Source organism: Ailuropoda melanoleuca, chromosome 2 (genome assembly GCF_002007445.2).
Source record: "Ailuropoda melanoleuca isolate Jingjing chromosome 2, ASM200744v2, whole genome shotgun sequence".
NCBI classification, from domain to species: domain Eukaryota; kingdom Metazoa; phylum Chordata; class Mammalia; order Carnivora; family Ursidae; genus Ailuropoda; species Ailuropoda melanoleuca.
Genome location: NC_048219.1, coordinates 3,499,395 through 3,526,803, shown reverse-complemented (window position 1 = coordinate 3,526,803; position 27,409 = coordinate 3,499,395). Strand labels below are relative to the sequence as shown.

Below are 27,409 nucleotides of genomic sequence, written 5' to 3'. Positions count from 1 at the left end.
GTGGGAGTGGCTACAAGTGCGAGCAATCCGGAATATCACAGTTTGTCTATTTCCTTGGCTGGTTTAAACTTCTTTCCATTTGTACCGCAGAATCTAAAATTTCTCCAGTTCTGAGAGGGAAAGATTCTTGCCTTGGGGTCAGACCAGATGTCCCCTGTGAGCTGAACTTCTCCGCTACAGCTTAAACCCTTCACAGAGCTGAGCCAAGGGAGGCGCCTCCCTCCCTTCCTGGTGGCTACCAGCCTCAGCCCTGCTGTCCCCTTGGATTTCTATTCCCTGGGTGAAGCCATGGAGCTCTTAATTAAATTCCCTGGTTAGAAGTCAAGCCCGAGGAAAACAAATAGAGAAACCTCTCCTGTGGGACCTGTCTTCTCCGTGCTTGGAGGTTTGATGCTGGAGATGGTATCATGGCTGCCCTTGGGACATCCATTCCTCACTGCTCCGGGGAATTTCCTGTTGGCTGCTTCCAGAGGAAATTGCGATGGGAGGTATGGAGATGTTATCAGGCGTCTCGGTGCTGTGTTCCAGTTAGGAGTGAGGGGGTGGTAGGGGTGGGAAGGCGGCAAAGACAGGGAGGAAGGGTGGTGGGAGACACTGAGATACGGGCTCAGGGACAATTGGACACTTGTCCCCAAGGACAGTAGACACCTGATCACATGTACCCCCGTCCTAGGTGACTCCCATTCTCCCCTAACCACACTCTAACAGACACAAAGAAGCATGGGGAGCTGGAAAGAGCACTGATCTGTGAGTCAGGAAGTGCAAGGTCTAGTCCAGATCTGCTACTAACTCACTATGTGACGAGTTAATCATAATCAGAGCAAAATGTGTTGTGGGTTACATGTTAAGTGTTATGCTAAACCCCACTCATGAATGAGCTTACTTTTCTTGCAATTTTATCCCCCTTTCTCAAAGAAACTGAAGCACAGAGTGGTTAAGTGACCAACCCAAAGTCACACAGCTGGTAAGCAGTAGAGCTGAGATTCAAACCAAGTGGCCTGCCTCCAGAGCCCAAAGCTCCTGACCGCCCTCTCCAGATAGTTCCTCCTCGTCGGTCTCATCTGTGAATTGACAGGATCAATATACCTGGACTTCAAAGGCCCGCCCAGCTTGGACAATCCATGCTGTATTCAACATTCACTGTATTGCCAGGCACTGGGTTGAGAATTGAAGGATAAGTAAGGCTTCATCTCTGTCCTCAGGTTATAAACTTGAGAGTAGGAATCACATCTGAATTATCCTTGCTGTCCCCGAACCACTTACCACGGCACAGTGCAAAGAGCAGGTGCTCAAAATATTTGTTCACTAGACGTGTAATTCGTGGTGAGCATGGGCTTACAGAGTTAGATACAACTGAAGTCCCATCCTGTCGCCATGCTTGCAGGAGAAAGTCAACTTCTGTGTCTGTTTCTTTATCTAGTGGCAATACAGCGGTCCTTTCCTCACAGGGTTATGGAGAGGACAATGGATGTTAAACACTCCGCATAGTGCTTGGCACATAAAAACTACTCAATAAATATCGGTTCCTTTCCTTGGTGGATTCTCCATCCTTCCCTTTGCCCTTGTCACTACCTGGTGAAGGGCCCTCTCTGTTGTCCCCTGATCAAAACTGTCACCTAATTTCCGCTCCTGGGGGCAAGCAGCAAACTTGCTCAGCAAACTTGGGAGTGGCGAGGAAGGAAGAAAAGAGGGAGAAGGCTGGGCTTCCGGTTCCCTGAAAAGCCCTCGCCTGGATTCTGATTCCCATGCAGTCCCTGACCCTCCCTGGTGCGGATGTCCCCTCTGTCTAGACAGATCTCTCCTGAAGAAATTGCAAACTACAGACTGTCTGATGACAAAGCTTGCCCCTGACACTCATCCCCTGACACAGGATTCATTCAACCCCGTTCAGAAAAGGGCAAGCCTGGCTCCCACCTCTGAAGCAGAGGGGACTCTGTGGCAGCTGGGTGGTTTCTTTCATGAATTTATTCATCCTCCATCCATCCATCCATCCATCCATCCGTTCATCAGTCTTTGGTCGAATGCCTGCAGTGTGCCAGACCCGGTGCTACGCGGGCATCCTGAGGNGCTAGATGCGGGCATCCTGAGGTGAATAACTCCTCCCCTTCCAAAATTCAAAGTTGGGGGAGATGGACACAAAGTAATTCTGAAAGGTAGGGCGTCCCAACTACAATGATCGTGATAGGGAACACTCGTGGGGGCTTATCACATGCCAGGACCTACGCAATGCAGGTTTAGGTGCGTGGAGTTAACAGTCCTTGTCATAACCCCCTGAAGTGAGTTCTGTTATTGTGATCGGCTTACACATGAGCCAACTGAGGCTCGCGGAATTGAGGCAACTTGTCCAGGGTGGCACGGCTACTGAGTGGTGAAATCAGGAGTTAAAACTCAGTCTGATCACTGAATTGACACTTTTTTTTTTAAGATTTTATTTATTTATTGTCAGAGAGAGAGAGAGAGCACAAGCTGGGGGAGGGCAGAGGGCAGAGGGAGAAGCAGGCTCCTCACTGAGCAGGGAGCCCAATGCAGGACTCGATCCCAGGACTCTGGGATCATGACCTGAGTTGAAGGCAGACACTTAACCGCTTAACCAACTGACCCACCCAGGCGCCCGAGTCAACACTTTTAACCCCCACTCTGCCTTCAGACCTGCAAGGAGGGAACCACCACTTCCATTTAGGAGGAATGGGATGGGCCCTGCAGAGAAGTGGATCTCAGAGCTCGGCCTTGAGGGGATGAGTCATGGTAAGTCAAGAAGGTATGAAAGATTCTGGAAGCGAGAGGGATTCTGACTCACGGAAATGGGGATGAGAACTTTGTAAATGGAAGGAAAAGCATGAGCCAGTGACAGAAGGCAGGACACACAGAGTGGGAATGACCTGGGAAGAGCTTGGAAGGCCAGGGTGGGGAGTTGGGACCTCTTCAGGAGGGGTGGCCAGTGCTGGCGATGTCTGCTGGCGATGTCCGGGCCAGGAATCCACGTGTTTTCAGGAAGCCTGTTCTAGTGAAGCATGGAGGATGGTTTGGAGGGGGCAGGAAGATGTCAAGGAATTGCTGCAGGTTTTCTCAGCATGGGAGCGGTGACGGGCGGGGACTGCGCTAGAGTTTTCAGTGATGCCCATCTAGGTATCGGGGGTCAGGGCACAGAGACTGCCAACCTGCCACTGTCCTATCATGCTGTTTCCTTACTCAGAGCCCTTCCCTGTCTCCCATGGCTCTCAGGATAAAGCCTGGGGTTCTTCCCTGCCATTCAGGGTTCTTCGTGAGCTGGCTCCTTCCTGCCCCTTCAGCCACATCCTGACCTCTTCTCCCTACTCTAGCAATATCTACTGACATGCAGTTCCCCTAACCAAATTCTTTTTTTAAAAAAATTTTCCTTTAAAGATTTTATTTATTCATTTGAGACAGAGAGATACAGAGAGAGAGCACACGCATGAGCAGGGGGAGAGGCAGAAGCAGACTCCCCACTGAGCGGGGAGCCCAATGTGGGGCTCCATCCCCAGACCCAGAGACCATGACCTGAGCCGAAGGCAGACGCTTAACCATCTGAGCCACCCAGACGCACCCCCCCCACACAAAGTTCTTTTCTTAGTGTCTATGCCTTTGAACATGCTGTTCTTTCTACCAGGAAACTTCTTTGCTCTCCTTCCCCCTTCTTTGCTCAGATTCCTGCTACTCACCCTTCGGGGCTCAATGCAGGGTACCCTCCCCCCTCCAGCCTTTCTCCCTTCCCCCACACCATGCCACGCTTAACTGCATGTGTGTTTTCTCTCCAGGACTTGAAAGCTTCCTGCGAGTGGAGAATGTGCTTACTTAACACAGAGGGCGAGGGGACCTTCTCCAGTAGACCCAGCGCTTTCCTTAGACCAACCTTCCAAAGGCATTTACCATCGTGGGCTGCTTTTGTTGTTAAATTCCGTCAGTTCATTAGAGCACGCTGAGACGTCACACACGGTTTGTCCCCCTCTCTTCCCTGTTTCTCATCCCTAGTCAGGGCAGCTTCTGGGGCCGTCCTGGTCTTTTCATTGAGGACACCCCCCGCCCCAGGTGTATTTACCCGGTGTGGGTTTCCCAACTCTAGGACCTCAGGCGGGCCCCCGGTGGTAGTGCCGTTGCTTCTGCTGTGTAGACAGGTCCCCTTCCTCCTCTAGGACTGTTCCACTTGGGGCAACAGCAGCAGCACCTATTCTGGGAAATGCCTACATATGGCACTGTTCCATCTCCCTATTTCCTATTTGGGAAGAGAGCCCAGGACCTGAGCAGAGTGAAGGAGGCTGAGGTGTGGCTGCCCATAACTCCTCTCTCTTCGCCAGTGATTTACTTGCCTGGGATTTGCACTAAGACAGAAAGAACTTTTGCATTATTGATGATCATTGATCACAGCCTTCCAAAAAAGAGAGAGAGATTGAGAGGAAGGAAGGCCCCTGGCCAATGCTCCAATGGTAAACCAGGAGGGTGAGGTGTGGAGAAAGGAGGGGAGTGCCAGGTGGGGAGGGATTTGTGGAGACAGAAGGACACGGAAGGACACTCACAAGAAAGTCTGGAGGAGCTGCTGAGGGTTGGTGGGCCAGGTGTCCCACAGCCGTGTGGGCTGTAAATAAACCAGCACCGGACTACTGGCCTCTCCCTACACCCAGCTAAGGAGGCTTAAAACTGTTGCCAGGGACGGAGAGTCACCTCATAAGGGCAAAAGGGTCGATTCATCAGGAAGACATAACCATCCTAAAGCTGGATGGACCTAATAACAAGGCTTCAAAATGCATGACAAACAAGCAGACAAAAAGCCCATCCGCACATGGAAGGCCAGCTCCACCCGAGCCGCGTGAAGCCTGGACACAGGGCGCGCCCAGCGCTGTGCCTCGTCCGCGGATGGTTCTCGATGTTCGCTGTGTGCTCGTCTTCTCTCAGCCCTGGTTCTCTGGACAGGGCAGAGTCACGGCAGCACAGGAGCAGGGAACTGCCCCTGCCTCTCTGACCTCAACTCCCGCTGTTCACTTAGTCCCCGACCCAACGGCAGCCTGGGGGGTGGGGAGTCCCACACCGGGAATACCGCGGTGTTCTCCACACTTCTGCAGGGCCCACTCCCCACCTCCTGCCTCCGCTCAGATGCCACTTTCCCAGTGAGGCCACCTCATCTCTCTTCCCTTTCCCTGCTTTATTTTCTTCCAAACCATTTACCTCTACAAACATTTTACATGTTTTACTTATCACATTCGTGTAAGCTCTCTTGGGTCCACGTCTGTTTAGTGCACCACGTCCCCAGTGCCTAGAACACGCCTGACACACAGATCAACAGTTATTTGTTAAACGAAGAAAAAAAAAATCCAACTAGGGATGGACACACGAGATGGGCCCGTAAGGACAGACGCGGGAGGCTTGGCTTTCACCCCGGGCTCTGGGCGTGGCCGGCCTCCTACCCCCGCCACTGGGGACCCAGCCCACCCGCTCTCCTACAGGTGCTGCGCGGGGAGCCCGGGGAAGGGCTGGGGCGGCCGCGGGAGTTCGGAGCTCCCCGCGCGTCCGGGACGGGAGGGGTCCGAGCCTGCGGGCCGCGGGCGGGGGGCCGAGAGGGGAGCCAGCCTCGCGGGGGAGGAGCAGGGGGAGGGGAGCGAGGAGGAGCGGCGGGCGCGGGAAGGGGAGCGCCCAGCGGGAGCCGCAGGGCGCCGGCCGGGGCGGAGGGAGGTGGGGATCGCGAGGGCGCGGGCCGGGCAGAGCCCGGGACGGCGGGGCGGGCAGCGCCCGGGTCTTCGGGCTGGAGGCGCGTGAGCGCGCGCGGGACAGAGGGTTCCCGGAGGACCAGTCCGACCCACGGGGAGCGTCCGGGGGGCGGCGTCCGGAGCCCCGGGAGGGACTGGGGCGGAGGCAGCGCCCGGAGATGGCTGCGGGGTCCCAGGTGCGCGTTGGGGGCGCCCCGCGCCAGGACGAGATCTGGCCGGGCGGGGGGCGCGCCCCTGGGTCTGGGGCTGTGACGCCCCCACGTGGCCCCGGGCGGCGGAGGGAAGAGGGGCGCTGCCCCCTGCCGGCCAGGTCCGGGTGCGGCGCGGCGCGGGGCTGGCCCTTTCCGGAGGGGAGTTGAAAGAGCGTGCAGTGGGGAGCCTCGGTTTCCAGACCTGAAGGCCGGCGGGCCCGGACTTGCATTGTGACCTTGGGCAGGTCACTGCATCTCTTCGAACTTCAGTTTGCTCATCTATCAAATGAAGGGGATACTTCTCCCACCCTGCAAGATCCGTGGGAATAAAGGAGATGCTGTAAGGATGCCTTTTTTAAAACTGTAAAGTTCTGTACAAATCCTACCTAATCACGTAATGTCAGAACTGGAAGGGCACTAGGAAATCTGCTTGGCTGCGGATGGGGAGAGTGGAGACTAAAGCTTTCCCAAGGTCACATTGCTTGTGAGAGGATCTAAGACTTAGCCCCCTGCCTCACCAGCTCTGGGGAAGTTCAAAAATTAACAGCAGGTGCTCTCCATCAGATTATCTGCATTATCAAACCGGGCTTGGCTATTTACAAGCTGTCTGACCTTGGGAAAGCCCTTAACCTCTCTGAGCTGTGCTTTTCTCCCATGTGAAATGGGTTAAGAATGCTGCCTTACAGGGTTGCCGTGCAAATCAAATGTGGTCATTGCTCAGTGCAGCACCTGGCCACCACAACAGCGCAGTCACTGGTGGAAATCATTGCTCTGGCTAGTTGGAGTCACCTCTCGATCTCTTCCTTGGAATTGGCCTCCAGTGTTTTCTGACTGAGCACGTATCGCGGGTCTGTGCTCTCCTCTGGACTGCACAGCCACTGGTCAGTATCTTAGCATTCCTCACAGAGACATGGAGGGACTCTTTACCGACAGCAGCGAGCAAGGCTGCTTGGACAGCTGGGCCTACTCCAGCCTTTGGTCCTGTCCAGCGAGTGGGGAGAAATGGGTGGTCTTTATTGTGGAGGCATCGTGGAAGCCAGGACCTCGAGGGTGGCCTAGGAGGGAGGGGCTGGCCAGCTGGACGTGAGTGGTAGGGCCTAGGGCCTCTTCTCCCCCATGGTGCCTAGTACAGACCCAGGAATACAAAGGTGCTTTCTCAGAGGTGGTCAGTTGCGTGGCAGATAAGAATGAACGTACAGGGTCGTCCCTTCTCTCCTAGGCCTCAGATGGATGACAGTTCTTGGCGAAGTGATGTGACTATGAGTAGAAAGACATTCTCAGAGCGAGGAGTTCCTGGGACCTGAGGGGTCCCTCTCATTGCGGATGGTGCGGGGCGGGGGCACACAGAGGGTGTCCTCCAGCAAGCTGAATTCTACAGACATCGTTCAGTCTTGAACTTCCTCTCTCAGCAGCAGATAACACGGCTGACCACTCCTTTCCTCCGGACACACTCTCTTCCGGCTCCTGCAATATAACATGGTCATATTTTCCCTTCATGTCTTGTTTTTTGCAGGTTTACCCTTCCTTCTACAGCCATTAGCTGCTCCGTTCCCCCAGGCCCTCCGCTCCGCATGTACCAGACACTCTCCCTGGGTGATCTCATCCACCCCGTTGGCTTTAGTTACCACCTCTGTGCATGTGACTCATAAAGGTTTGTCTCCAGCTCAGATCTCTCCTCAGGCTGTAGACCCATCTAGGTATTGTCAGCCCCGCATTGTTCTAGATGCGGGGGATATAGTGATGAGCTAGACAGACGGAAGGCAAGTTTTGGGAGGGGGTGGGGTGAGACAAGCAAAGATGAGAGGAGAATATCAGATAGGGTTAAGTGCTAAAATGAGTAGCGAGCAGGGTGATAGGATAGAGAATGAGAGCTACTTTATTATATTGGCTGGTCAGAGCTTTGCCAAAGAGGTGATATTAAGCGTGGGGTGGGCAGCTGGTAAGAGACGAAGTCAGGGAGGTGTCCTGGGCGGCAGACAGGGTAGGGCCTTGTGGGCCATGGAGAGGATTTCAGACTTTGTTCTGATATGGGAGCCGTTGGGGAGTTTCAGACTAGAGAGAGCAAACGCTATGATTTCTCCAAGGCTCATTGGAGCCTTACAAAGGAGTTTTCTACTGCCAGCCTACTGCGTCATGCTCACTGGAGTGCAGAGGGAAAATAGGTAGCTCTTCAAAGAGCTTCCAGGCACAGGCAGTGAGAGGCACAAACAGACCTGGAGTCAGGAGAGGGCTTATAGGAGGAAGGTTTTACATTTGATTCACCAGAAAAGGCTTCCTGGAGGAAGCGGCTTTTGAGAAGGGCCTCAGAGAACAGAGAGCAGATGACATCAGGTATGCACGGAGAGGAGTGGGAAAGATTCCTCTTCCAGGCAGAGGGGAGTCAGCCTGAACCAGGATGCAAAGGCCCCCAAATGTGTGTAGGGAACTCAGGGGAGAGGGGACGGGACTTGTAGGGAGGAAGAGGTCAGGCTAGGGAGGAAGTCTGAGCTGTTCAGAGCAAGACCCTGGGTCTGGCCACATATGCGCTGTGTGACCTTGAGCAGATTGCATTACCTTTCTGAGCCTCAACCTGCTCGTACATTAAAGGGAAGTAACTGGTTAATTGCTGGGGAAGAGAGGGGACGGGGAGGATGCCAAGTGGTGAATGGCACCAAGGATCGTGCCTGCCAAGGAGGAAATGGGAGGGGCTGGTGTGGATGAGGAAGATGGTGGCTGTATTGAAGGTGGGACCTTCCAAACCCCCATGAGCAGTGGAAGGAGCGGGCAAGTTTCATCAAAAAGATGACAGTCGGTCCTCGGCGTGAAGTTGCAGCTGGATGGGTGGATGAGGGTATCCCACGCAGAGGGCGCTGGGCTTCATGACACGTGTATACCACTCTCCCCACTTCCAGAAATCAAGTCCAGCAGGGGGACAGGCAGTCAGCAAGTGAGCCCAGTGGGGTGGGGAGGAGAGAGTAATCAATTCCATCTCTTGGGTCCAGAGAAACCTCCAGAGAAGGTGGATCTGGAAATGAGAGGAAGGGTATTTCAGGTAGAGGGAATGGCCTGTGCAAAGGCTCAGAGGAATGAGAGAGCAAAGGTGTTTTTGCAGGAGGGGGCCTCAGCCATGCTGGAGGTGGGGTCTTCTGTGGAGTGTAGGTGAACAGGAAGAGGAGAGGAAAGGGCTGGGTCATGCAGCCTCTGGATAGGTAAGCAACAGGAAGGGAAGAAAAAGGATTCAGGGCGCATGAAGGGAAAAGTTCTCCAAGGATTTTTCAGTCTGTGGAATAGGTGTCATCGGTCCCAACTCCTCTTTCCTGGCTGGCTGCAACTGTCCTCCTGCACTCCGCTTCAGGGTCACTTCCAGAGGGGTCCCAGGGTCGCAGGTTATCTGTCTCTCCTACATTCCCATGGCTCCCTTCGCGCTCTGATGTCATCCTCAGTCGTGTCTGTGGAGCCAGGCTCCAGGAGCGTTTCCCCGGGGCTGTCGGAAGTCTTCCCAGGAACAGGCTCCACATGTGCGTTGCTTATGCCAACGCATCGTAAGGCTTGAAGCGAAGAGCTATTGAGTGGTTGAGGAAACAGGCTCAGAGAGGTCGAGAAACTTGCCCAAAGTCACAGAGCTAGTAAGTGGCAGAGCGGAGAAGCAAATTCAGTCTACCTGACTGCAAAGTTTGTGCTTATAACACAGCTGGATTGTGCCTCCCAGCAGGGCAAGCAGATGGTTGAAGAGCAGGTCTGGATCCCGTAAGCACTAACAAACTCAGTGTTTCATTTCTAGGAAACGAATTCCTGTTGTTCGTACCTTGTTTATCCAGTCTGGAGAAGACAGCCTCTCGCTTGTCCTGAAAGTGGTTTCACTCCATCAGCTCACGTGCTGTCTGGGGACCCAGATGTGCAGCACGGGGCTGGGGGGGTGGGGGTGGGAAGGAGGCTGAGCTCCAGGAACTGGGGATGCATGCAGCCCTCAAGGCTTCTGGTAGAGTGTGGTCTGCCCTGCCAGGCTGCTCCGAGACTTACTCCCCTAGTATTGAAACTCAGAGGTGACTGGGAGATTTGAAGATACCGAAACATACGGTGTGAAACGCGCACGAGAGCCACTGGATCCTTCTGTCCTTAGTGTCAAGTTCTTGCTGCAAACGAGAGGCAGAGGAAGCAGCACTGATGGGATCTGAAGACTTGGTCTCTGCCTGTAACTCACTGTGTGCCCTTGGGCAAGTGTCCCCCTCTCTGGGCCTCTCTCCCTGCCAGCGCCACAAGGGAGCTGGACTAAACGATTCCTGAGTCCTTCCCGCTCTGACACTCGGATCCTTAAGTCCTCGCGCTGACTTTGCTATTATCCCTCACACCATTCATTGCGGTGCGTGGACCTGTCGCAGCACGTGGGAGTTTGTCAGCAATGCCGACTCTCAGGTCCTGCTTTGATCCCGCAGAATCGGCACCTGCACGTTTCATAAGATCCCTAGGTAGCCCGTGGGCTCATTCCGGTGTGAGATGGGCTGCAGTGAGCGGCTGTTTCTGCCCACGCTCTGGGCTGTGCTGCGACCGGCAGGTGGAGGATTGCGCCTGACGGCTGAAGGAAGAGCTCACGCGTGCTCCCCGGGGCCGAGGCCCATTCGGGTGAGAGCGATGGAGCCTGGCCTAGAACAGGTCCCCAGGAAAGAGTGTGCGAGTGTGTGTAGGCTTGTGTGGGCTATTTGTGCAGTGGAGGAGGGAGTGCAACGGACTCACCTTTCCCGAGCAGTGGAGCAGGGAGGCAAGCAAGCCGGGCTCCTAGCCTAGATCTGCAGGGCCTCAGACAAGCCATTTCTCCTGAGCCGCAGTTCTCTGCCCTGGCCAATGGGAAGAACACCAGTGGGACTGACTTCCGAGGTTGGGATCGGCCCTAAATGAGTTGATAAAGGAGAAGTGCTGAAAACAGTGCCTGGCACATAGTAAACTCTTCACAGCGCGAGCCCGAGCCCTTACTTCGCTAGTACTGCTGTTCCAGCCCCAGCGCGCAGCACCCCGACCGTCCCCACCCCGCCCCTGGATGGAGGGAGTGCCCTGAGGACAGAGTCCCAAAATGACCCCTAGGGGGCGATATCACCCTCGTTGAGAACCACCGGTTCCAGAGCACCGCTATGCAATAGAAATAGAAAGCAAGCCACGAAGGTAATTTTAGATGTAGAAAATTTAGAGGTAGAAGAAAAGAAAGAAAGAAAGAAAGAAAGAAAGAAAGAAAGAAAGAAAGAAAGAAAGAAAGAAAGAAAGANTTAGAAAATTTAGAGGTAGAAGAAAAGAAGAAAGAAAGAAAGAAAGAAAGAAAGAAAGAAAGAAAGAAAGAAAGAAAGAAAGAAGAAAAAGAAAGAGAAAAAGAAGAAAAAGAAAAAGAAGAAANAAGAAGAAAAAGAAAAAGAAAAATAAAAAAAAGTGAAATGAATTTCACTTATGTTTTATTTACTCAATATGTCCAAAATACGATCAANGAAAAAGAAGAAAAAGAAAAAGAAGAAAAATAAAAAAAAGTGAAATGAATTTCACTTATGTTTTATTTACTCAATATGTCCAAAATACGATCAACTGATATAAAAATTATTAGTGGGATACTTTACATTCTTTTTGAAACTCAGTATGTTTTACACTCCAGCACATCTCAGTGGCCACATTTCAAGCCCTCAAGGCCACGTAGGGCCAACAGTGGCTATTCTAGAGTTTCTCAGCGCTGGCTGTCCATCCCAGCTGTGTCACATATTACCCATGTGGCCTTGGGCTAGTCATTTCACCTTTCTGGACTTCGGTTTTGTCATCTGTAAAATGGGGGTGCTAACTCTGTCTCCAAGCTGTGGTATTAGAGGCAGGTGGTGAGAGTTTAAAACCCCTTTGCCTACTTTCCCACAAGCATGGGAGAAAATCCAGTGAGTTGTCAACCACAAAGCCTTTGTGACATTTAGTCATTCAAGGTGGTCCCTTCCCTACCGAAGGCTGGTAATAACTCAGTACAAAGCTGTAAGGAAGAAGGGGTTGCGTTCTCAGACTTCCCTAGCTGTTACAAAGGCCTGGAAAACAGGCTTCACCTGTCTCGGATTTTTAATTTTTATTATTTAAGATTTTATTTGACAGCAGAGGGGAAGGGCAGAGGGAGAGGGAGAAGCATCTTCCCAGCTGAGCAGGGAGCCCCACTGGGGGCTCAATCCCAGGACCCCAGGATCATGACCGGAACCAAAGGCAGACACTTAACCAACTGAACCAGCCAGGTGCCCCAAACCCTTGCATTTTCAAGATGGAGAAACTGAGGCCCAGAGGAGGAACTGACTTCTCTGAGACCATAGAGAGATTATGGCAGAACCAAGCAAAGGATCAGAGCTCCCCCCTTTCAGGCCAAGCTCTGTTCTCAGAGCCCATTCCTCACCAGTTCAGTGAGACTAGCATAAACAGGTACTGAGCTCTTGCTCTGGGCCAGGTGTCAGGGCTCTAGGGGTTAAGTAAGTCATGGTCCCTGCACTCAAGGTCTAGTGACGAAGACAGTCCAGCATGGTAAGAGCTATGGTGGTTGGCATCCAGAAGCAGGGGTATCTAACCCAAGCTGGGCTGGGGGAGGTTAGGGAAGGCTTCCTGGGGAGGTGCCAGAGCTTAGTGCTGAAGCGTGACTTGGATTAGGCAACCGGAGGGCTGAGTAGGGGATACTTTCCAGGCAGAGGACACAACGGGGATGGAGGTTCAAAGCAGAAAGCAGCACTGGGGCTCATGGCAGCAGGGTGCCGGCAGGAAGACTAGCATACCTGTGTCACTGCAGTGCAAGGGTCGCAGCCAGGTGGGTCAGGAGACGATGCTGGAAATGTAAATAAAAACCGGTTCATGAAGGGTCTCTTAGACCAAGCTGGGACTGAATCCCACGGGCCTTGGGAGCCACTGGGGGACTGTAAAGGGCTGACATGGTCAGACTTTTAATTAAAAGGAAGATTCTGGGGGCGTCTGGGTGGCTCAGTCAGTTAAGCATCTGCCTTGGGCTCAGGTCATGATCCCAGGGTCCTAGAATCTAGTCCTGTGTCGGGCTCCTTGCTGAGTGGGGAGTCTGCTTCTCCCTCTCCCTCTGCCCCTCCCCACCGTTCATGCCCTCTCGCTGTCTTTCACTCTCTCTCAAATAAATAAATAAAATCTTTTTTAAAAATTTAAAAAATAAAGGAAAATTCTGAGTGCGATGTGGTAAGAGAAGAAAGAGGGGGCAGGAGCGGCAGCAGAGAGCCCCTTTAAGCCAGAGAAGATAGTGGCCTGGAACAGGTGCGTGATGGCAAGGGCTAGAAGGGAGGAAAAGAGCCAAGGCAGAGATAGGTTTATGCAGTAGAATTGACAGAATTTAGTAATTCAGCAAATGAGGGGACTGTATCAGTCAGCTATTGCTGTGTAACAAACCACCCCCAAACTCAGTGGCTTAAAATGACATTTATTACTATGTGTCCTGCATCTGGAGACTGGCTGATTTAATCTGAAATTGGCTGGGCATTTCTGCTCATTTAGCTGGGCTCCCCCATGCGTCTATTGGTGAGCTGAGGAGCTCTGTTCTAGGCTGGCTTTGGCTGGGGGCAGCTGGCTGGAGTGGCTCCGCTCCATGTGGCTTCGCCTCCTCTAGGGACTAGTGGGCTCACCCACACATGTGCTCCTGGCAGCGGCAGAGTGTAAGCGGAAACATGTGCAGCCTCTTGAGGACTAAATTTGGAGCTGGCTCACTGTCACTTCTGCCTCCTTCTGTTGACCATAGCTAGTTCATGCTGAACCCAGACTTGGGGGACAAGGACATCCACCCCTCCTTTCGACAGGGGAAGGTGAAGGCAGCTTGAGGTAGTAGAAGAAACGCAGAGGTGTGGCGAGAAGGGCGTGAAACTTCGCTGGGCGGTCTTAGACGAGACACCTGCCTCTCTGGGCATCGGCAATCTCAGCTGATTAGATTGGATTGCATCATTTAACCTGTTCCTTCTAAATCAGGTTTGCCAGGGAGGGGCTCTTAATTATAACCAACTGTAATTGATGGAGCATTTACTCCATGGCTGGGCTTCCTGTTCAGCTCAATCAAATATAATAGCAGTTTGAGTTTGGTGTTGTTATTGTCCACATTTTCTTTTTCTTTTTAAACATTTTATTTTACTTTACTTTATTTTTTAAAAGATTTTATTTAAGGGCACCTGGGTGGCTTAATTGGTTGGGCATATGCCTTTGGCTCAGATCATGATTCTAGGGTCCTGGGATCGAATCCGACATCAGGCTCTTTGCTCAGCGGGGAGCCTGCTTCTCCCTCTGCCTGCTGCTCCCCCTGCTTGTGCTCTCTCTCTGACAAATAAATAAATAAACTCTTTTTAAAAATAAAAAAGATTTTGGGGCGCCTGGGTGGCACAGCGGTTAGGTGTCTGCCTTCGGCTCAGGGCGTGATCCCGGCATTCTGGGATCGAGCCCCACATCAGGCTCTTCTGCTGTGAGCCTGCTTCTTCCTCTCCCACTCCCCCTGCTTGTGTTCCCTCTCTCGCTGGCTGTCTCTATCTCTGTCGAATAAATAAATAAAATCTTTAAAAAAATAAAAAATAAAAAATAATAAAAAAATAAAAAAGATTTTATGTATTTGAAAGAAAGAGTGTACAAGTAGGGGGAGGGGCAGAGGGACAAGCAGACTCCTGGCTGAGCAGGGAGCCCAACAGGAGGCTCGATCCCGGGACCCTGAGATCAGGACCTGAGCTGAAATCAGACGTTTAACTGACTGAGCCACCCAGGCACCCCAGATTTTATTTTTAATTAATCTCTACACCCAATGTGGGGCTCGAACTCACAACCCTGAGATCAAGAGTCACATGTTCCACCGACTGACCCAGTCAGGCACCCTTCTTCCCCATTTTGCACATGAGGAAACAGCTCAAAGAGGTTATGTGACAAGCCCAGGGTCTCCCTTTGACCGGTAGAACTGGTGGCGAAAGTTCTTAGGCACAGAGGCACTTAATCACTACTTTTTTGGGTAGACTTTTTTTTTTTTTAAAGATTTTATTTATTTATTTGACAGAGGTAGAGACAGCCAGCCATAGAGGGAACACAAGCAGGGGGAGTGGGAGAGGAAGAAGCAGGCTCATAGCGGAGGAGCCTTGATGTGGGGCTCGATCCCAGAACGCCGGGATCATGCCCTGAGCCGAAGGCAGACGCCTAACCGCTGTGCCACCCAGGCGCCCCTTGGGTAGACTTTTTACAAGAACAAAAGTGCCCTAAATACGAGTGTATAGCCTGATGAACTTTCACAAGGTGACCACACCCAGCTCAAGAAAGAGGCCATGATCTTCACCCAGAAGCACCTGTCATGCTCCCTCCCAGTCACGGCACCCCCCCCCCTTTCAAGGACAACACCCGAGCATCACTTCCATCGGTGTAGGTTAGTTTTGCCTGTTCTTGAACTTGCTGATGTTTGACTCACGTGGTGTGTCATGATGTTGAGCTTCTCAGGCTCGATACGATGCTTGCTTCTTCCATGTGGTCGTGTGTCATGGGGTGCCGGTGCTCCTTCTCACTGATGTGTCATATTCCAGTGCATGGCTCTGCCACAACTCGTTTCTCCACTCCACTGTTGATGTCTGTTGGGATAGTTTTCAGTTCGTGTATGAACAATTCTTGCACAAGTGGTTTGGTGGACATAGGTATGAGTTTTTGTTGGTTATATAGCTGGAAGTAGAGGTTTTGGTCAGAGGTTTGGCTATTTTTTATTTTCTACAGTTTCCAGATTTTATAATTAGAGAAACAAGGGACGGATAGACTTGCCTGAGATGCTAATTAGAAGTCAAGCCTTGTGCTCGGAAATAGACAGACAGACAGACACACACACGTTAACACTTTTCTAGTTTTCTGCACATATTATTTCTCACAATACCCTCAGGAGATAAACTTGATACCCTGATTTTACAGAGAAGGAAACTGAGGCTGAGGGAGGTCCGTTGCCCTAAAGAGAAGGAGGTGGTCACAGCTGTGGATGCACTTTGTAAAATATACAACACTCTTCAGATTTGTGGAGAATGATTTCCCCATCCAGGCCTCACTCAGCCGTACCACACAGCTTTCTAGAGAAAGAACAGACACGAATTTCTCGGGGGGGTATTTATCCTACTGCAACCAATCTTTATCACAGAGCCCTGGGTTCTTTTCTTCCAAAAGGATGAGACTGGCTTCTGGGGATACATTAAACCCATATATCCTCTTGGTTTCGGGCAAGGTTTTATGACTCTGTTAAAATAAAGATCCTTTAGAAAGGGGAGGTGACCGATCTTTCTGCAAACTGAATGAGCCCTGGGTAGGAAGCCCTTGTTAAGAGGGCTACGAAAAGCCCCTGCTGTGGACCAGGCATGCATCCTTCCCACTGAATCCACAGAGCGGTTCTGGGAGAAAGGTGCTATGACCCCAATTTACAGATGAAGAAGAAAAGCCCAGGAGGTGAAATGACTTGCCTCCACTCCAGGGCAGGGATTGTTTGGGGGAAAGGAACTGGAAATCCTGTCTTATTACCGTTTCTCAGGGCCCACTGGAGTGTTTCTTCGTCCATTTGAACTGGCTCAACGGGAAAAGTAGGAGCTGGTGCTGGTGAGGTTTCCTGGGTACAGAGGTTGCTCATGGACATCCAGGGATAGGAAGGGGTGCCATTGGATCTGGAAGTTTCCTTTCTCTTCCTCTCTTGGGGCAGGTGGTTCCCCTGTCTCTCTGCTCTTTTCTCTGTCCGCTCCCTTCTCCTGCCTCTCTCTGCAGACCTGTTTTCCTATTTACCTAAGGCTTTTCTGCTGCCCCCAAACTTGCCCTGGCCTTGGTCATGGCCATGGCCAGACTTCAGCCTCAGAGTCCTTGGCTTGCAGGTTGCTCCTCCTCCATCATCAATCCACCCAATTGCTCACAGTCTCCTTGCGGGATTCCCAGGAGAGAATCTGGTGGGCTCATTTGGGGTCACGTGTCCACTGGTCCAATCGGCCATGCTCACAAGTGTCCATGGAACAAGTTGAGATCGAGACTCTGCTTTTTCCCCTCTATCTTGCTTCAGAGATGCTAGAGCTGGGGGTGGATGGCGTGGCTGGGGTCTATGTGGTCTGGACTTTGGGGGAGACACTGCTGGGCTGAGGGGAGTCCTTGCCGCTGTTGTGGTGGTTCCCGGGGGGTGTGATGGGTCAGGGAGAAGCCCCCTGTTATGGCCGGTAGTTCTGACCGTGGCAGACATCACTTACTAAAATGGAGAGGGATGGCTTGTTGGACAGTGGACAGAAGAGACCTCATTGCCTGCAGACCTGACTTTGGTTGGACACGTGATAGAGAAAGCAGAGAAATCATCACTCACTCTGTCGGGCATTTGGATCCCTGATCTTACCAGTTCTCTCCATGCTCCTGTGAGGTCTGCATTATCAGCTCCATCACGGAGGCTGTGCAGGCCCAGAGAGCTTACATGACTTGCCCAACAGCCATAGCAAGAACGTGGAGCAACAGGAATTGGAACCTGATCCTACCTGACTTCAAATGTATGCTTTTAAGGGGCACCTGGCTGGCTCAGTCGGTTAAGTGTCTGGCTCTTGATTTGGGCTCAGGTCATGGTCTCAGGGTCCTGGCACTGAACTCCATGCTCAGGGGGGAGTGTGCCTGAGTATTCTATCCCCCTCTTCCTCTGCCCCTCCCCCACTCATGCTTTCTCTCTCTCTCTCTCTCTCAAATAAATAAATATTGTTTTTAAAAATGCATGCTTTTAGGGGCGCCTGGGTGGCTGTTGTTAAGCGTCTGCCTTCAGCTCAGGGTGTGATCCCAGGGTTGAGCCCCGCATCAGGCTCCCTGCTGGGAGCCTGCTTCTTCCTCTCCCACTCCCTCTGTTTGTGTTCCCTCTCTTTCTGGCTGTCTGTCTGTCAAAAAAATAAAAAAAATATATTTTATATATATATATATATATATATAATGCATGCTTTTAGCCACTGCCTGCAATCTTTGTACCCTCGTTACATTTGTCCAAGTCTTTATACTCTGTATAGTGCACATCACATACATAATCTTACTGGAAGTACTAAGCATCCTTTGGGGCAGCACAGCCACACTTATATTCCCATTTTACCAAGGAAGATATTGAGGGTCCAAGAGAAGTCGTGACTTATCCTTGGTTACCTGCTGCTCCGTGGCAGAGCTGGGACCAGAACCCAGATCTTCCAGATTCAGATGTATCAACAGGTATTACTGTATCAAAATGTATCCGTGTCATTGCTGGTAGCATGGTTCCTTTTTTGCAAATGTACAAAATTGATTGTCTAAGAGAAATCATTACAAATATATCATTCCCCCCAAGAGTGTATATTATGAATATACATACCGTTCAAAGAATAATCATCAACATCCATGTAGCTAGCACCACCTTAAAAAATCCGTCATCACTGATACTTTTAAAACCCCTGCACAATCTCGTTCTTGCATTCTTTCCCCTCCAGGGGTGACCACAATCCTGGATTTTATATTTAACATTTCCCTGCTTTTCCTTATGGCTTTGCCAACATATATTTATATCTCTAAACACTTTGTGTCTTCGTACGTGTTTTTGGCTTTGGCGCCAAGTGTTGTGCGAAGCACCCACTCGATGCAGCCGTGGTTTGCCCAGGTTTGCCTCTCCGTGGTGCTCTGGCGTGGGAATACGCCACGTTCTACTACTCTGCTGTGGATGGAGGTTTGGATGGTTTCCAGTTGTTTGTTTCTAGCCAGTGCCACCGTGACCATTCTTGCTTCTCTCTGCTGATGAGCACAGAGAAGACTTTCCCTGCAATGTATACCTGGGAGCAAAATTACTGGGCCATGAGGTAATCATTGCAACTTTAGCTTATGAGATAATATCAGATCGTTTGCTAACGAAGTTTCTCCTCTTTACACTCTACTAGTGGCAGGTGACAGTTCCTGTTGGTCCATACCCTTTCGGGATGACGTGACAGATTTAAAATGTTTTACTTGTCTGCTGGGTGAATATGCCATCTCACTGTTGTTTTCATTTGTACTTTTTGTTTTATTATTTGAAGTGCGACAGGAAAGGCAGTTCCTTCCAGAGCTATGGACTTTATCTCTAAAGGTAGCTGGATTATGGGAAATTCCCCCAACTTTGTTGAGGGTGGGGAAGGACAGCAGGCAGGAGAGGAGGGAGATAGCTTCAGAGTCATGTGGCTTCCCTCAAAATTCCAGCCCAGCATTCCTGACCCAAGCAAGCCACCTTGTCCTTCCCAAGATGTCACCCACCAGCCTCCCGGGCCTTTCCAAGCCCACGCCTTTCACTGAGTGAAGTCATTGGAATGCCTGGAACCCAAGGGGCGGCCACATGGGTTTTGTGGAGCAAGCATCCAGCCCTCCGTGAGAAATGACTGCACCTAGTCTGTCTGGAAGGAAGAACATTCTAAACAGTCCAACCCAACTTCACATTTACCACGTGAACCAAAGTGGGAGGAAAACTTCAGCCAGAGGCTTTTGAGGTGGAGCGTGGAGTGAGAGGGTCAGGAGAGGGCATCGTTTTCACCCATCACCATGAGGCCTCAAACCAGTTTCACTGCTTGAAACCCATGCGCCTTAAGGCTTTTCTTCCTGATGCAGGCAGTGTGGAGAAGAATGGAAATCTCAAAGGCGGCTCCAGACCCAGTTTTTCCACTTTCAGCTGGGTGACCTTGGGCAGGTGACATCACCTCTTTGCTCACCTGTAAGGTGGGGGCCATACTGCCCTCATCACCATGGATGACTCTTGGCCCAAGGGCTAGCTCAGTGCCTGGAACATAGCAAGAGCTCTATGAAAGACATCATCATAATAATAATATCTTTTCAACTTTGGGAATGTTCTTGAGCAGGTTAAGATTAAGTTTGGTTTTCTTGGGGCACCTGGGTGGCTCAGTCAGTTGGGTATCTGACTCTTGATCTCAGCTCAGGTCTCAATCTCAGGGTTGTGAGCCCAAGCCCTGCGTTGGGCTCCATGCTGGGGCGGAGCTTACGTTAAAATAAACCAACAGATTTGTTTTCTTAAATTGAGAATGTTTCCCCTCCTCTAGGAAGATAGATATATTTTTTTAAAGATTTTATTTATTTACTTGACAGAGATAGAGACAGCCAGCGAGAGAGGGAACACAAGCAGGGGGAGTGGGAGAGGAAGAAGCAGGCTCTCAGCAGAGGAGCCTGATGTGGGGCTCGATCCCATAACGCTGGGATCACGCCCTGAGCCAAAGGCAGACGCTTAACCGCTGTGCCACCCAGGTGCCCCCCGGAAGATAGATATTTTTAAAGATTTTATTTAGTTATTTGAGAGAGAGAGAGAGAGAGCACGAGCAGTGGGAAGGGCAGAGGGAGAAGCAGGCTTTCTGATGAACAGGGAGCCGACATGGGGCTCAATCACAAGACTCTGGGATCATGACCTGAGCTGAAGGCAGATGCTTAACCGACTGAGCCACCCAGGTGCCCCAGAAGATTTTTTTATTATTATTTTTTAAATTTTTTAAAGATTGTATATATTTATTTCACAGAGTAACAGCAAGAGAGGGAACACAAGAAGGGAGAGTGGGAGAGGAGACGCAGGCTTCCCACTGAGCAGGGAGCCCGATGTGGGGCTCGAACCCAGGACCCTGAGATCATGACCTGAGCTGAAGGCAGACACTTAACGACTGACTGAGCCATCCAGGTGCCCCAGAAGATTTTTTTTTTTTTTTAAAGATGAAGTCCCCACAGTTTGAGGAGTGGAAGGGAAGTATTGCATTGCTGTCGTTTAGGCTCTTAATGGTTTAAAAATCAGTCAATCACAGACACAGACTGAACCTTCCTGACAAATCCCCCAGCCTAGCTGTAGGGGCCGGGAGTCAGACAATAATGAGTCTTGACATGGCTCAGTGTTTAGTGGGTTTCAGAGGCTGGCCTTGCCAGGAGCGATGAAAGCTCCACCAGGGCCCTGAGAAGCAGGTAGGGTGGCCACTGTTTTGATGATGAAATCTGAGACTCAGAAAGGGGTAAGGGACTTGCCCAAGGTCATACAGGAGGGGCGAGGGGGGAGAAGAGGGATTGGAGCCCAGCTTGTCCCACCCAAGCCAAGCTCTCCCCTGCACCCAGCTGCCTCCCACCTCTGGCGCCAGCCCCCTCCTGAGCCTTCTCTGCTGCCCTGCCCCTGCTCTCTGTGCTCCGGCCCACTGGGCTCTTTGCCAGGCCTAGCACTTTCTGACCTCTGGCCCTTTGCTTTTGCCTTTCCAGCTGCCAGGAATGCCATCCCTCCTGACCTTGACTGTTGAAATCTTCTTCTTAATGTAGCCACCCATTGGAGCAATATATGGCCCTGAAGAATGATGTTAGTGGGAATGACTGATGGAACAAAGTTCAAAATATGTTGAGTTGAAAAACACACAAACTATGAATCAAATTCATACATAATCATAATCACATTTTATTTTTTTAAAAGATTTTATTTATCTGACAGAGAGAGAAAGAGCCAGCGAGAGAAGGAACACAAGCAGGGGGAGCGGGAGAGGAAGAAGCAGGCTCCCAGCAGAGGAGCCTGATGTGGGGCTCGATCCCAGGACCCCGGGACCACACCCTGACCCAGGCACCCCCATAATCGCATTTTAAAAGTGTGTGTGTGTATATATATATATATATATATATATATACACACATCTGTCTGGCCAGCTCCATCCCAGGGTCCTTGAAGCTATATGTCTACACCTCGTGCCAGGCTTTGAACACTCTCAGGATGGGACCTGGAAGAAATCAAATGAATCATAAGGATTTTTGGTGGAGTTATAGCATTCCATATAAGGCAGGGGAAGTGGTGGTAGGGGTGTGGATGAGGCTAAGGGGTCTTGATACTCTTCTTGTCAACCCCATACATCAGGGGCTGCCTGCGGACCCCACAGACTTCAGGTGGGGTCATGCCAGAGATGGGTCTTACATAGAGTGCCCTCTGCTTTACCTGACCCAGATCATCTATACCAGGGGCACACAGAGGAGAAAATGAGTCTTCAAGGTTTTTTGGTGACAAAATTGCCAGTTTCCATTTAGAAAGCTGAATATATTTTCCGGAGTTGAACTTTCACCATGAAAAAAATGCTCAGGGTTTTAATTTTTCAATTAACTTCTCTGCTAACCAAAAGGTGTTTCTGTTTTTCCTTTTGTGTTTAAGAATCATGCATGCTGGGGCCCCTGGGTGGCTCAGTCGTTCATAAAGCGTCTGCCTTCAGCCCAGGTCATGATCCCAGCGTTCTGGGATCAAGCCCTGAATTGGGCTCCCTGCTCAGCAAGAAGCCTGCTTCTTCTTCTCCCACTCCCCCTGCTTGTGTTCCCTCTCTCACTGTGTCTCTCTCTGTCAAATAAATAAATAAAATCTTTAAAAAAAAATCATGCATGCTCACTCCAGGAAATTTAAAAAAATTTTTAGGAACAGAAGAAAGGTCACCTCCCCTTCCCCAATTCCTAGAGAAATACATTGTAAAAATTTGATATCTTTCCTGGTGACGTTTTTTCCCCCCTGTGCATGGAGTTATTTTGTTTAGTTTTCATTGTTGCTGAGCACGTAGAATGATGGTTTCTGATTCATAATTTACAAAGCTGATTTCATGTATTTATAACAAGCCTGTGATGTTTCCAACGGCTCTGCCCCCTCTGGGAATTGTGGGGGTGGGACTCGTTGCCCTCCCCTGGGTTCTCCTGACACTTTTGACAATGCTAGTTTCACTGTGCCACTGCTAGCACTAAGGAGTATGCTTTTAAACTTACAGTTAATATCGAGTGTCTCAATTGTCCTTCTAGAACCTAACTCTTGCCTTCTTTTCTCTTTTAAGCCCCAGAGCTCTGGACATGTGCCCTTCTCGATGAACCCACAGTGATTGGTTTGTTTTGCCTTCTCCCAGCTCATGCATATTTCAGGTCTTGGTAACCAGAATGTTTTGTCTGTTCAGGCTCAAAGTGATCAGTGGGACAGGAACCAAAGTTAAGTGCCTCGTGATGTGTCAAGAAGAACTTAGGAAAACTGTGAGCTGTTGACCGGACTGCTTCTCAGAATCTGCTGGTACTTCTTTCTGTCTCTGGTTTTAAAAGTTCCCCAGAGGCAACCTGAAACCCAGACTCTTCTCAGAATAGGATGGGGGAAATTCCGAAGTTCTCATCAAACACATTTATCCCTCAAGCTTTGAGAGGAGCCAAAATGCCAAAAGCTTGAATCCCAAAGCACTGCCCACACTGGTGTGATATCCTGATAAATGTCTAACAAATTCAGCATGTGTCCCCTGGGCTTGAACATTTGCTGGGCAAAGTTCCAGAATAGTGAGACATCTTGGGATTCATCCGGCTTAGGAAAGACCTTTAACTACCGGCTGTCACCTTACTGTTCTTCATATAGTCAAGTCTTGAGGTCTTTTCACTGTGGGCTGTTCTGATGGAGGGCCCCCACCAACGTGAAGCAGAAGGATGACCTTGTCCTGTAGGCCAGACAACTGTGAAGGGAGCTGTGTGTGTCCAAGTCTGTGGGAAGAGAGAGCCACCTAGAATGTCCCCGCCAAACCAGTCCCTGGAAGGCCTTCTCCAGGAGGCCTCCAACAGATCCCTGAATGCTACGGAAACCCCAGAGGCTTGGGGTCCAGGGACACTCCAGGCCCTCAAGATCTCTCTGGCTCTGCTCCTTTCCATCATCACGATGGCCACAGCCCTCTCCAATGCCTTTGTGCTCACCACCATCTTCCTCACCAGGAAGCTCCACACCCCAGCTAACTATCTCATCGGCTCCCTGGCCATGACTGACCTCTTAGTCTCCATCTTGGTCATGCCCATCAGCATCGCCTACACCACCACCCGCACCTGGAGCTTTGGCCAAATCCTGTGTGACATCTGGCTGTCTTCTGACATCACATGCTGCACGGCCTCCATCCTGCATCTCTGTGTCATTGCTCTGGACAGGTACTGGGCCATCACGGATGCCCTGGAGTATAGTAAACGCCGCACAGCGGGCCGGGCAGCTGCCATGATTGCCACTGTGTGGGTCATCTCCATCTGCATCTCCATCCCGCCACTCTTCTGGCGACAGGCCAAAGCTCACGAAGAGATGTCAGACTGCCTGGTGAACACGTCTCAGATCTCCTACACCATCTACTCCACCTGCGGGGCCTTCTACATCCCGTCTGTACTGCTCGTCATCCTCTACGGCCGCATCTACGTGGCCGCCCGGAACCGCATCCTGAATACGCCTTCGCTCTACGGGAAGCGCTTCACCACGGCCCACCTCATCACGGGCTCTGCGGGGTCCTCGCTCTGCTCGCTCAGCCCCAGCCTCCACGAGGGGCACCCCCATACTGCCGGCTCCGCTCTCTTTTTCAACCACGTGAAAATCAAGCTGGCCGATAGTGTCCTGGAGCGCAAGAGGATTTCCGCTGCTCGAGAAAGGAAAGCCACCAAGACGCTGGGGATCATCCTGGGGGCCTTCATCATCTGTTGGCTGCCCTTCTTTGTCGCATCTCTGGTCCTCCCCATCTGCCGGGACTCCTGCTGGCTCCACCCAGCCCTCTTTGACTTCTTCACCTGGCTTGGCTATCTCAACTCCCTTATCAATCCAATAATATATACTGTGTTTAATGAAGAGTTTCGACAAGCCTTTCAGAAAGTTGTCCATTTCCGGAAAGCCTCCTAGTCTTATTTGCTGGTGACTCCTATTATCTGTTGTGTCCTGTAACCCAACTGGAATTGTCTTGTTTATTTTTCCTGAGATTTGGGTCAATCCTGGTATGTCGGGTTTTGGTTCGACGGATAGACTGGCCCAGCGTTCTTCCTGTTGTCTTCTTGACTTCTGTGCTGCCCAAAGTGGAGCAGCTTTGTGAAGGGTGACAAGACTGAAGATTCCACTTAGCATACTATTTTCACGGCTCATCCATGTTGGGAGAAATGTGATCCACAGGGTTCCCTGTTGATTCAATTCAGATGCAAAGCTGTCCAATTCTGCAGAGAGACCCTAGGCTCAAATGGGAGGCTTTCTGGTCTACCTAAGTTTTGTACGGAGCTCAAAGGAGAAGGGTATGTGAGGTTAATGACCTGAGCTGAAAGAGAATTGGAGTCAGGATGGAGGGCTCTCCATTCCATGTGGCACCTTAATTACAAAATAACACGCAGATCAACTGCCCCCCTATCCTTTCCCTTTCCCCAGTATCTTTGCACCACCTTAACGTTCTACTCCATACCCTTCCTCCTTCCCCTGTATCTCTGCACCGCCTTAATATTCCGAAGTTAAAACCCACGATCACCTTCAATGACATAGATTGACAGGCTTTGGACCCACCAAGCTTTGTGTGGGACACCATTCTGAATTTTGTTTCATGATTTTTTTTTTTAATATCCTGTTCTCATCAGAGATCTTAAGATGTTGAGTCTTGACAAATAAAAAGCATGAGACGTCATGGTCAGTGAGGTCTTTGGGTATTCCCACCCCTCCCTGGATGAACCTTTCAATCCACTTCAGTCTCCAGCATTTACTGAGCACCCACCGCAGGCCCGGCCCCGTACTGGAGTCCTGGCATCTCGTCTCTCACTGGAGGCTCGTTACAATGAAAGCCAGTCTTGTGATGGTTAAAGCTGAGCACCTGAGGCCTCAGTTCAAATTCAAGTACTACCAAATTCTAGCTGGGTGGCCTAGGGCAAGTTTTTGAAGCCTCCTTTGCCTCACTCTCTTCAACTGTAAAATGGGGATAATAATAGGTATGTTATTGTGTAAAAACACTAGCCGCTGTTTAAGGAGTGCGTACAGTGTTCCTTGTGCACATTTTCTTGTTTGCCCTTCATCGCCATTTTATAGATGCAGTAGAGAAATGTTCCTATTGTTAGGGAAGATTTCATAAAGAGGGGACAAGACTCCTAAAAGCTGAGTCTTTGTGGGATGGGAAGCTAAAGAAGGGGAGATGGGATGAGGCCTCTTGGGGGAGATGAAGCAAAGGAAGGTAGGTAAGGTCACACCAGGTGGAAGAAAGAGCAGGAACAAAGACTGGAAGGTCTGTAGTGCTCAGCGGGGTGTCTGGGCACAGAGAGAAGACTGAGAGCCAGGAATATGGGATATCAAGAAGGGAGGGAAAAGAGGGATGCCAAAATGGGGGGTGGGCAGGGGTACACAGAGAAGTCTTGGGTTGACCTTGAAGTTCCTGCCGGACATCTCACAGAGTGCTCCCTGGACCATCTGCATTAGATCCAGGGGCTTGTTAACATTGGATTCCTTGTCCCCAACTCAGACCCATTAAATCAGAGCTCTGGCAGTGAAGCCCAGGAATCCGCATTTTAAATAAGCCTCTCCCTGACTTCTTGCAGTAGATGATTTCTATCTCTCTAAAGTTTGGGAACCTCTATGTTAGTGTCTTGCTCCCCCTGTGAGGTCCCTCCCTAGGCCCAGAGACACCTCTCAGGATGTTCATTGCTCTCCTCTGCACCTGGCATGCCCTTACCTACCTTCCTTTAAGGCTGTGCTCTCTTGGGGCGCCTGGGTGGCACAGCGGTTAAGCGTCTGCCTTCAGCTCAGGGCGTGATCCCGGCGTTACAGGATCGAGCCCCACATCAGGCTCTTCCGCTATGAGCCTGCTTCTTCCTCTCCCACTCCCCCTGCTTGTGTTCCCTCTCTCCCTGGCTGTCTCTATCTCTGTCGAATAAATAAAAATCTTAAAAAAAAAAAAAAAAAAGGCTGTGCTCTCTTTCCCATCTCCTCTATCTTAATCTGGACCATCTTCCTGATCTGGGAAACATTAGGAATTCAGAGACAGGACAGGGAAGAATAGCTCAGTGGTTAGCTCAGTGGACATAGGCTTTGAAGCCAGAAACAGCCAGAATTGTGTCCCAGTTCTGCCATTTATCAGCTGTGTGACCAAGGGCAAGTCTCCTATCGTCTCTGTGCTCCAATTTCTTCATCTGTTAAATGGGGTTGTCAGTATCTAAGCCATAGGATTTTTGTGGGAATTCAATGAGGTGATAATTATACAATGCTTTGCACAGTGTCTGGCACATAAGTGCTTAGTAAAATGTCATCTGTTACCGTTTGAGAACTTTGAGCCAATTACAAAAATAGCTTAAAAGTCACCTCCTCGGAGGTGACCTTGCCCTTGCCCATCTAGAACAAAAGTCAATAAACCTTCTAAAAGATGGCTTCATAGGGAAGCCTGGGTGGCTCAGTCGGTTAAGTATCTGCCTTCATTTAGCTAAGGTCATGATCTCAGGGTCCTGAGATCAAGCCCTGCATCAGGCTCCCAGCTGAGCAAGGAGCCTGTTTCTCCCTCTGCCTGCTGCTCCCCCTGCTTGTGCTCTCTCTCTGACAAATAAAATCTTAAAAAAAAAAAAAGCACACATGGCTTTATTGAGACATAAGTCATACACCAAATAATTTACCCACTGAAAATGTACAATTCAATGCCTTTTAGTATATTCACAGAGTTGTATAACCATCACCACAATCAATTCATCATCCCAAAAAGAAGCCCTGCACCCTTAGCCAACACTCCCCCACCTCCCTGGCCCTAGGCATCACTAATCGATTGTCTGTCTCTATAGATTTCCTAT

General features: G+C 50.5%; 1 protein-coding gene across 1 annotated transcript; it reads left to right on the top strand.

Moving 5' to 3' along the window:
* Positions 1-22,793: 22,793 nt before the first annotated feature.
* HTR1D (5-hydroxytryptamine receptor 1D) lies at positions 22,794-25,653 on the top strand. The gene has a single exon (XM_002919532.4). The coding sequence runs from the start codon at positions 23,382-23,384 to the stop codon at positions 24,513-24,515; it is 1,134 nt and encodes a 377-aa protein (XP_002919578.1). The 5' UTR covers positions 22,794-23,381; the 3' UTR covers positions 24,516-25,653.
* The last annotated feature ends 1,756 nt before the right edge of the window (positions 25,654-27,409 follow it).